The 11488-nt window shown below is 37.4% G+C and overlaps 1 protein-coding gene across 3 annotated transcripts in view; it reads right to left on the bottom strand.

Moving 5' to 3' along the window:
- Positions 1 to 222: 222 nt before the first annotated feature.
- Positions 223 to 11488, bottom strand: part of KIF14 (kinesin family member 14) — a 70659-nt gene continuing 59393 nt past the window's right edge. For all 3 annotated transcript variants that reach the window (XM_050782215.1, XM_050782193.1, XM_050782204.1), the window contains 5 exons: positions 9857 to 10015; positions 8474 to 8596; positions 4649 to 4723; positions 3454 to 3592; positions 223 to 2768 (listed from right to left, as the gene is read on the bottom strand). In XM_050782215.1, the coding sequence (XP_050638172.1) occupies positions 2389 to 2768; positions 3454 to 3592; positions 4649 to 4723; positions 8474 to 8596; positions 9857 to 10015 (876 nt within the window). In that variant the 3' untranslated portion in view covers positions 223 to 2388. The remainder of the gene's footprint in view (positions 2769 to 3453; positions 3593 to 4648; positions 4724 to 8473; positions 8597 to 9856; positions 10016 to 11488) is intronic.

The following is an 11488-nucleotide window of genomic DNA, read 5'->3' as shown; positions in this document are numbered from 1 at the left end:
ACATGGTGATAAATCTATTCCTGGCATAATCAACTAAAGAGAGGCAGAACAATGTTAAAAAAAGAAAAGTAGTTGTTATGACAATATTAATATTTGTTTAGTGTTTCCTAATTATTAATTTGATTTTCAACACTAGCCTAGCTATTATCAAGGCAGAGCTATTTTGAATGAAGAGTAAACAAAGAAAATCAGTAAAATAAAAAAGCATAGACCAAGAGGCAATTCTAATGCTGAAAAGATTTATTAAAGGCATTCTCTTTATAACATTTGTCAGTGCACATGATTCCAATAGCAAATATTATTTCATCATTCATTCAAATACAGTATCACAATGTATTTAGTATAAATATATATACAAAATTTTATAAAGACACTAAAAAGTTTCTGACCAATTAAGTCATAAGTTTACAAAGCACAAACTGAAGATTAAATACTGAATATTAAGATGAAAACTACTATACAGATACTTTAGGAAGTTCTTCAAAGAAGTGCACCTCCAGGGAAATCCTCATATGTACATCTACACTCCAGCAAACTGGACAGGCAAAGTGCTACTTGCCAGAGTATTGACTAAATACAAATACACATAGAGCTTCAGAAAGAATACAAGGTCAAATGCCAAAAATAGAAAAGAAATGAAAGCAAATGTGCTACATTTTAAAGAGCTTGAAACCACCACACAGGTTCACTAATACTGTTCTGACTGCAGTGACCATATTTACTTACAACCTCTTCCTAACAAGGAAACTATCAGATTTATACATGGTACTAATGGCCAATTTCAACTAGTTATGCCAAATGTACAAGTAGTATCTGTAAATTTGAAAAGGGCAAATGAAAGGATCAGGTTATTTAAATGACTTATTCTCTAGGAACTGCTCAATATCACTCAAGCAGAGCTAATAAGTATCTCTTCAAATTATACATACTCTTGAGGCAAAAATGTCAAACTATTTCCTTAATGTAAGATCCCACAAGTAGAATGTTATCTTTATTACTTGTTCATAAATAAAGTTTTTTTTTTAAAGCTGTGGAATATAAGGATTTTTAATCTTCATCAAACCATATACAAATTATTTCATTATACCTTTAACAAAACAAGCATTATCAAGAGAAGGTCCAGTCTCTGATCTCCTAACCTCATCCAACAGTTGAGTATTATTCTGGCAACATTTAATTATTTTAAATTATATTCATAAACCCATTGTGGAACACAGATAAACACAGTAAACTATTATGCCAGAAAGCCATATTATTAATATATAATTACACTATATTTAGGTAGCTACTTATAATTTGGAAAGAAATAGGAAGCTACACCCTTGAACATACTATTCAAAATGGCAACCAGTTAACCCTTTGAGAAAAGAGTTTTTGATTAACGATGCAAATTAAGTTGTCTTAGTTAAACCTGTATAGGCCATTTCCCCACAAACATCATCCCAGCTGTTTGAGGAGAGAGAAGGCATAGGCACAAAGGTAACTGATTGTTCAGGTTTCCACTCATGAGAAAATAACCCTTTATAAACAGACTAATGAACCAACTACGGATAGTATACCAATGTTAAACACTTTAAAGATAAAAAGGTATTTTATTTATTTATTTATTTAGATGGAGTCTCGCTCTATCGCCCAGGCTGAAGTGAAGTGGTATCATCTCAGCTCACTACAACCTCTGCCTCTCAGGTTCAAGTGATCCTCCTGCCTTAGCCCCCCTAGTAGCTGGGATTACAGGCATGTGCCAACATGCCCAGCTAATTTTTGTATTTTTAGTAGAGACAGGGTTTCGCCATGTTGGCCAGGCTGGTCTCGAACTCCTGACCTCAGGTGATCCACCTGCCTCGGTCTCCCAAAGTGCTGGGATTATAGGTGTGAGCCACTGCACCCAGCCTTTGATTAAAAGATTTTTTTTTTTTTTTTTTTTTTTTTGAGACGGAGTTTCACTCTGTTGCCCAGGCTGGAATACAGTGGCACAATCTTGGCTCACTGCAACCTCTGCCTCCCAGGTTCAAGTGATTTTCCTGTCTCAGCCTCCTGAGTAGCTGGGATTACAGGCGTGCATCACCATGTCTGGCTAATTTTTTTGTATTTTTAGTAGAGACAGGGTTTCACCATGTTGGTCAGGCTGGTCTTGAACTCCTGACCTGATGATCCGCCCGCCTCAACCTCCCAAAGTGCTGGGATTGCAGGTGTGAGCCACCGCGCCTCGGCAATAAAAGATACTTTAAAGATGAAAAGATATGGAATTTTTTGAAATATCTGTACTGATTTCTCTTTATACTCTCCTGCATAGAGAATTTTGCATATAATTTCCTGCATAGAGAAAATTGCCTAGCCAGTGTTCTTTTTCTTTCATGTGTGGTCATAAAAGTGCCTACACATCAGTATTCACACCCACTGAATCCTACTGGGTGTGCATTCCTCTGGGCTCACTGCTGGGGATGAGCCATGGAGCTCATAGACACGCTTTGGTACACCTTTATTCTTGCTGCCATCAATCCTGCTTGATTTAGATTGTTGGTGTTCTTCTTTGGTATTTTGATTATAAGTTTCCCAAGGTTTCAACAAATCAGGGCTTTCTTCAGATTCAAAACAAAAGAGGAGAGACTTAGCTAGAGATTCTAGTTCCTTGTGGACAACATTAGTTACTCTACTCTCATAGCTGTCAACAGAAGTAGAAGGCACACCGAAGTCACTGTAAAAATCACTGGCCAAGTTGCGAATACTTTCAACACAATTCTGGAGAAGATTTACATCACTACTGCATCCTATATGCAAGAGAGAGAGGGAAAGGTTAATTAGTCTTTTCAGTTTTCATCAGGCATTTATGACTTTTATAGACTCTAGATATCTTTCAAGTCAGAGTGACCCTATCAAAACAATTCCAAACTACTGAAGATTAGTCACATAAAGTGTTTATTTGCTAGATAAGCACCTGGTTTTTTAGGATCTAATTATTTAGGCAGAAGTACTGATAGACATATTACGTGGGAATTTAATTATAAATACAAGTTCCTATATGGGTAACTAATATCAGTGAAGTAGCATTGGGCAGGCTTCGGTTAATGACTAAAATAATGAAAAGGTTAGAAATAAAAAGGAAAGATATCAGCCGGACACTGTGGCTCATGCCTATAATCCTAGCACTTTGGGAGGCTGAGGTGGGTGAATTGTTTGAGGTCAGGAGTTTGAGACCAGCCTGGCCAACATGGTAAAACCCCATCTCTACAAAAATTATCCGGGCATGGTGGCACATGCCTGTAATCCCAGCTACTTGGAAGCTGAGGCAGGAGAATCACTTGAACCCAGGAGGTGGAGGTTGCAGTGAGCTGAGATCGAGCCACTGCACTTCAGCCTGAGTGACAGAGCGAGACTCCATCTCAAAAAAAAGGAAAGATGTCTAAGGTTCCTTAAAATATAAATTCTGATTATAAACTCCATTTGAGAATATACCTTTCAGTGCAGAAATAATAATTTCAATAGTTTTCTCTAAGCAATGTTTTAACTTTAAGAATTCTGGAGCATGATTAGCCATCTTCTTGAAATCTTGGTATTCAAAGTTTTCTTCTTGTACTTGTCTTCGGAAACTTTTCTGTATAAATAAAGTTAATATTTAAAATAATACATTAACAGGTTCGATGGCAGTAAGGCTCAGTCAATATGATTTCATTTGCCAGAATCTTCTCTTTAAGAAAGAGAGTTTAATTTCCTCACCAGTGCTTAACTCTATTTCTATAAGCAAGACCAAAATACAATATTAATTACTGTTTTCAAAAGATATCAGACTTTTCAATTAATTTTCAAAGTCTGTCATCCTATTACATGAGAAAGGAATAAAGTAACAGTGCCATTTATTATCCAGTACCTGAAAAGATACATTTATTTCATTTTTAAGAGCTCAACTTTATAATAGTTCTCATTTAAATAAAAATTTTCAAGCCATAGCGATTACTCTCCTTTTTAACACATTGATCATATACTTAATTTTTCTCTTTACCTGTGACATGGGAATAATCTATCTAATTCACCTGTATTTTAAAATCTTTGAGCACAATTTTTTTTTTTTTTTTTTTTTTTAAGACGGAGTCTCGCTCTGTCACCCAGGCTAGAGTGCAGTGGCTGGATCTCAGCTCACTGCAAGCTCTGCCTCCCGGGTTCATGCCATTCTCCTGCCTCAGCCTCCCCAGTAGCTGGGACTACAGGCGGCTAGTTTTTTGTATTTTTTAGTAGAGACGGGGTTTCACTGTGTTAGCCAGGACGGTCTCGATCTCCTGACCTCGTGATCTGCCCATCTCGGCCTCCCAAAGTGCTGGGATTACAGGCTTGAGCCACCGCGCCCGGCCCACAATGATTATTAAACACAATTTTTTAGCCTATAATGACCATCCAAGCAAAAGCTGAGGTATTAAACCAGTAGCAATAAGAAACAGACACATTTAAAAATTTCTATACAATCCTTTATCCATTACTAGAACTAGTAAGTTATGACACACATGAAAAACATAAAGAGCTATCTTACATGCTACAATTAAACATATACAAGAGTTGTCTCTGGCTAAGGATAAAAACAAATAAAAATATCTAAATTTGAACCAAGCGAAATGATAAAAAATAAGCAAAATTAAAATCAATTTAAAGCTTCTCTTACAATTTTCGATTTGGCAAAGATGTTTTCAAGAGATCTAATCAATCCCATGGCATTAGTTTTCATTTCTTTGGTAACCTATAGAGAATGTTAAAATATTTTATTATACTTTATTATTCAGAAGTATAAAAATCATAGAATTGCATAGGACCAGACTTACAAAGTTCTAGTCTAGAAGCCCAAAGATGGGAGTTCTATTTCTGGGATTGCAATTAAATAGCTTGAGAGTACTTAAATCATTTATGTGAAATTTCTTTCAAAATAAATTGCACATTGACTTCTTTCCAAATAAGTTTATTTTACTTTTAAGAGCTCAACTTTGTAATCTCTCTCATTTATTTTATTTACATAAAAAATTTCAAGCCATAGCAATTACTCTCCTTTTAAACACATTGATCATATACTTAGTCTGTATTTTCTATTTACCTGTGACATGGGAAAATAATCAGTCTAATTCACCTGTATTCACTAATAATTTCTTTCAAAATAAATTGCACATTGATTTCTATATTAAATATGGACACCCTCTAATATTTGTTATAACAGAATTTGTTATACTTAAGTATTTATAGATATGAAATTTCTAAAATTTCCCTTGGAAAGGGGTAACATATCAAGCAAATACTATAAGAACTTTACAAATGTTTTATTATTTGATTCTCCATTATAGTCCTATGCTGCCCATGGTGTACCTCATTTTACAGGTAAGGAAACAGACCTTGGTTCCTAACTCCTAAGACGGAGAACTAGGGTGGGAGCCCACATCTAAATTCTAAGCCTTTGCTTTTATTCTATCCAATGCTGCCCCCTAAGGTGCTTTTCTGCTCAATTTCTGCCGGGGAATTCTTTTTCAGTATTTAATTGGTTTTGCTCACAGAGCTCTTCCCTAGCTTTAATTCAGATTTGTGTTACATGCTTGAAAAAAAAAAAAAAGAATATCCAAAAGAATATCCAAATTATTTTTCCTTCCTGACTCCAGCTTTAAAATTGTAGCTCCAATGCCTTTTATGTTTCAGCTTATTTTCTATTTCTTTGGATATTTTATCCTTCTTCTATAGGTTCTTAGAGGAGTTTTAACTTACAAGAATAGATAAACTAAAACCCTACCATGAATAACAAAGTACAGGTTTGTCATACTATAGAAAGAAAATGAGAGAAAGGAGGGTATGTAGATAGCGTCAATTGTATACAGGATGGGCCTGGCCCTTTTGCTGCTTATTTCCTCAAAACAATACCAAGGCTAACACCTGCACCTACTTCAACAGCTTACTAAGCACATTCCCATATATTATTTCATCTATACTTTTAATTTATTCTATATCCTTCTGTACTTATTGCCAGCAGAAATTCTTTGCAATAGTGATAGACTGCAAAAGTGGTATCACTTTGCAAATATGGTGAAGTGTTTTAGTGATAAATGGTGCTGCTGCCGAGCAAAACCAAATTTGAGGTGTCAGTGGTGGTCTGAATGAGCCTTTGACAGCCCAGTATGTCCCTTTCTTCAAAGTTGCACTATGGAACTGAAATCAGCCTCATGCCTACTGGAGCGCAAGCTTGATTTAGTGACAATATGAACTCCTAAATTTAGTAACAATGTGTTATTTTTATTAATTAATTAATTAATTTTTTTTTTTTTTGAGACTGAGTCTTGCTCTGTTGCCAGGTTGGAGTGCAGTGGCACAACCTCGGCTCACTGCAATCTCCGCCTCCCAGGTTCAAGCGATTCTCCTGCCTCAGCCTCCTGAGTAGCTGGCACTACAGGCATGTGCCACCATGCCCAGCTGATTTTTGTATTTTTAGTAGAGATGGGGTTTCACCAACTTGGCCAGGATAGTCTCGATCTCTTGATCCACCCACCTCGGCCTCCCAAAATGCTGAGATTACAGGTGTGAGCCACCGCACCCACCCGTCTTTTTATTTTTTAAAACAAAAAAACACAAAGTGAGGGAGACAGACATATATTGAGAAAAAGAGAACGCGTGCAAGTAAGATGAATGACTTAAGATTTACCAGGCACTACATTTTGAGTATTTTCATATATGTTGTTTCTTCATCTCATATGATCCTCAAACAATTTTATGAAGTAAGCATGATCATCCTCATTTAAAAATGGGATGACTGAGGCTCAGGTAAGTTGTTCAAGGCTACATAGGAAATAGGAGAGCAGCTTAATGTTCCATGTCTTTCCCCTATTCTGAGATGGAGTTTTTCTGGGCAGAGAGAAATCTGTATAACCCTGCAGTATGAGCAAAGGGATGGAGAATCTCTGTGGCTTACACAGAGTTTCACCTCAGATTCTAAGATGAGCTAGAAGTACATTAATACCAAGGTTTTTCTACACAACAACAACAAAAAACTAACTTACTCCATGCCTTCCCAGAAACAACCACCCAGAGGGACAGAAGGCAATAGTCCTCCACATGATCTACTTTTCTAGATCAAACAATATGTATATAAATGAGGAGACATCCTAGTAGCTAAGATCTCAGGAACCTCAATGTCCCCAGGTAGCACTGCCCCAGCCACTTGACTCCAGCAAGAGCAATGGAATGGACAGAGATGGTTTTTGTTTGTTTGTTTGTTTGTTTGTTTGAGACAAGGTCTTGCTCTGTCGCGCAGGCTGGTATGCAGTGGTGCAATCACAGCTCACTGCAGCCTCAAACTCCTGGGCTCAAGTAATACTACTCCTGCCTCAGCCTCTGGAGTAGCTGGTACTACAGGTGCATGTCACCATGCCCGGCTAATTTCTGTATTTTTTGTAGAGACGAGGTCTCACTGATTCCCAGAATTCCCAGAATTCCGAGATAAGAATCTGAATTTTTATCTTCCTAATCCCCACTTCACTAACAATAATTGTCAATAAAGAAAATTAATCCATGAACAATAGTTTTAAAAACTTATTTACGTAACATGTTGAGTTTTGGAGTCAGGCAGAATATAAAATCCTGGCTCAGGGCTTAATAGTTGTGTAATTAGGCAAAGTACTCCAATTCAATGAAATGAAGAATATAAATTCCCACCTTGAAAAGTGACATGAATATGAAATATGATATTCATAGGGCTTTTTCTTACTGACAAAGTACAAACCCATTAAAGAAATGGCTAAGATTTACCACTGTTACATGTAAAGCACCTAGTCCAGTAACTGTCAGAGGAAATTAATCAATAAATAGTTTACAGCCTGTGAAGTAGGTATGATTACATGTGACAGGTAAAGAAATAGGGTCAGAGCATTAAGTGACTTGCTAAATGATAAGTGGAAAGTGATAGAACCAGGTTTCAAATATGTGTCTTCTAATATTAAAACCCAGATCTTTCCTAAGGTACTAAGTAATGTTAGTTAGCTGGAGGATGGGAGGACACATATTTTAGGAAATCACTGAAATGCTTATTGGTTCTGTATCTTGATATGAAATATCTTATGTGAATGCCCCAGAAAAATATTTAGTTCAATATAGTGAATCAATAAATGTTACTAATAGTTTCCATTCTTAGAAGAGGCAAGGCCTAAACAAAGCTAAGGAAGAAAATGACAACCAGAAAGCGAACACTAGGTGTCACTACCACACTCCACTCTCTGCTTAGGAGTTTACAGACTGAATTCTTGAAAATAGCTGCAATAGGATCAAGGAAAGTATTAACAATAGAGGCTGCAGTGAATTAAGAATAACTTGGGAAAATATCACCATAAGATCATGATGTCAGCCTCTTCAGTGAAAAATAAAACAAATTAAAACATGAATTTACAGAAATCTAATTTGTTGACTGAAAAAAATCAACTTTACATATTATTTAGTACTATACGGAATATTCTTTTATTCATCTTACCTCATTTTTTGTACACTGCCTTAAGAGTTCATGCTGAAGTTCTTTTGCTTTTTCAAGTCCAGAATCTAATAAAATCTTCATTCCTAAGCCTACACCATCACAAATAGCATCCATGAATTCCTCCTAGAAAAAGTATTTAAGCATTAACTAGAAAATTTAGGTTTTATATATTTTATTTAAATTTAGGTTTTATATATTTTAAATTATCAAGTAATTAAGTTATATTTTCTGCTTACTTTAGGACTATAATACAGCCCAAGTTTATTAAGTTCAACTAAAGTTAGAATAAGAATTAACAGTCTGTAGTCTACAAAGAAATAAAATTAGCAAATCTGTAATTTAGTATCCCATATATAACATATTGTAAAGAAAGTTCATCATCTTTAAGCAGGGCTCTATATTGCTAGAACACAGGAATATTCTTTTTTTTTTTTCTGAAACGGAGTTTCACTCGTCACCCAAGCTGGAGTGAAACGGCACGATCTCGGCTCACTGCAACCTCTACCTCCCTGGTTCAAGCTATTCTCTTATCTCAGCCTCCTGAGTAGCTGGGATTACAGGCACCTGCCACCACACCCAGCTAATTTTTGTATTTTTAGTAGAGACGGGATTTCGCCATGTTGGCCAAGCTGGTCTTGAACTGCTGACCTCAGGTGATCCACCAGCCTTGGCCTCCCAAAGTGTTGGGAGTACAGGTGTGAGCCGACGCACCTGGCCAGAGCACAGCAACATTCTAATATAATACAATATTTTCAATAGCATAAATAGTGAAAGTAAGCAGATACAAATTTTCTGGTATTACAGGGTCTTTCATGTGTTGATTGGCTGAGAAAACACTCCACAGTAGATGGCTAGCATCAAATTAAGGATCCGAAAGGTAAAATAAGGTTTGCAAAATAATCCAATATATTTAAAAGGGTTTTTTTTGTTTGTTTGGTTTGGTTGGTTTTTTTTTTAGATGGAGTCTTACTGTCACCCAGGCTGGAGTGCACTGGCGCAATCTCAGCTCACTGCAACCTCTGCCTCCTGGGTTCAAGTGATTCTCCTGCCTCAGCCTCCTGAGTAGCTGGGATTACAGGCATGGGCCACCATGACTGCCTCATTTTTGTATTTTTAGTAGAGATGGGGGTTTCGCCTATTGGCCAAGCTGATCTCGAACTCCTGACTTCAAATGATCCATCTGCCTCGGCCTCCCAAAGTGCTGGGATTACAGGCATGAGCCACCATGCCCGGCCCAAACAGTTTTAAATCTTATTGCAAAACTACTAAAAGTGCAAGCTATTCTGAAAACTTAAAAAGAACTTGCCATGTTTAGTACTATACTATTATCAAGTCTAATGTTCCCTCTGATGAAGTCTGTCTAAACTAACATTGTTAAATTACCTGAACGCTGGCAGCTTTATTGTTACCATTTTCTAGAAAATGTAGCTTGCTCCCTTTCAGAACTGCTAACTGCCCCACATACTTTACAGCTTGTTGTACAATTTGGATTGCATTCTTTTGAGCCTCTTTTATCATTGATGAAATATCCGAACAGCATCCCTGTAAGATAAAAATGGACAAGTGTATCAGATACATGAGATTATAACAGGTGGTAAAGAAAAGATAAGGGCCGGGCACAGTGGCTCAAGCCTGTAATTCCAGCACTTTGGGAGGCTGAGGTGGGTGGATCACCTGAGGTCAGGAGTTCAAGATCAGCCTGGCCAACATGGTAAAACCCTTTCTCTACTAAAAATACAAAAATTAGCCAAGCATAGTGGCACACGCCTGTAATCCTAGCTACTCAGTAGGCTGAGACATGAGAATTGCTTGAACCCGGAGGCACAGGTTGCAGTAAGCTGAGATTGTGTCACTGCACTCCAGCCAGGGCAATAGAGTAAGACTCCACCTTAAAAAAAAAAAAAAAAAAAAAAAAGGAAAGAAAAATGTGCCGGGCATGGTGGCTCACGTCTGTAATCCCAGCACTTTGGGAGGCCAAGGCAGGCAGATCACAAGATCAGGAGTTTGAGACCAGCCTGGCCAATATGGTGAAACCCCACCTCTACTAAAAATACAAAAATTAGCCGGGCGTGGTGGCGGGTGCCTGTAATCCCAGCTACTCAGGAGGCTGAGGCAGGAGAATTACTTGAACCTGGGAGGCGGAGATTGCAGTGAGCCAAGATCGCACCACTGCACTCCAGCCTGGGTGACAGGGCGAGACTCTGTCTCGCTGATTTTCAAAAAAGAAAAAAAAAAAAAAGAAAAATCATCTGGAGAAAATAAATTCTGCATTTATTGATATAGTGATCTCACTTCATAAATGTCTCAGAACCAGAAAACATGCAGCCCTGTGGCTACTAAAGGTGATAAAATGAGTAAGACAGTCTCCACCCTCAAAGACCATACACACTAATAGGAGACATAAGGTAAGTATAAAATTAACTAAATGTAAGGCAGAATTAATAAGTAAAAGCCAAAAGAAAGAAAAAGAAGGGTGGCTCTTTTGCCTCTGAACTTTTCCTGTTCTGATAACCATCTGACAGTTAATAAAGATATGATTTTCTCAGGAGAAAAGAAATCGAGAGGGAGAGGAAGGGGAAGCAAAAGGGGTGAAAAAAAACCCAAACCCCTTCAAACAGAAGACTTCCCACATGCACTCAGAGAACACATACAAAAAAGGAATAAGGAAGCTTCTCTTGAGCTTTTCTTCTTTCTGTTACCTGCCCCCTGTAGTGTCTCTTCAAAATACTTCTCTTGGCCTGCTTTGTGGAATATGCTCATTGTATTGCTACAAGAAAAGGATTCTCAAACTATACTTAGTAGAAAGAATAGTCACTAAATTCAGGTTTGCTAGCTTAACACAAGTCACTCCTGAGCTTAATCTAACTTCCCCTCCAAGTCACCTGGTCTCTCCATCCTTGATTCCTTGTGTAAGATTTCCCACAGGGCTATGAGTTGAAACCCACAGTTCAGTTCAAAGTGGTGTTCTCAGAAAACGAAAAGAAGGAAAGAAACTACACACCAGTTACCCTAAGA

The sequence above is a fragment of the Macaca thibetana genome, chromosome 1 (assembly GCF_024542745.1).
Source record: "Macaca thibetana thibetana isolate TM-01 chromosome 1, ASM2454274v1, whole genome shotgun sequence".
Classification (NCBI taxonomy): Eukaryota; Metazoa; Chordata; class Mammalia; order Primates; family Cercopithecidae; genus Macaca; species Macaca thibetana.
The sequence above is the reverse complement of the archived record's forward strand: the minus strand, read 5'-3'. Positions and strand labels throughout refer to the sequence as shown.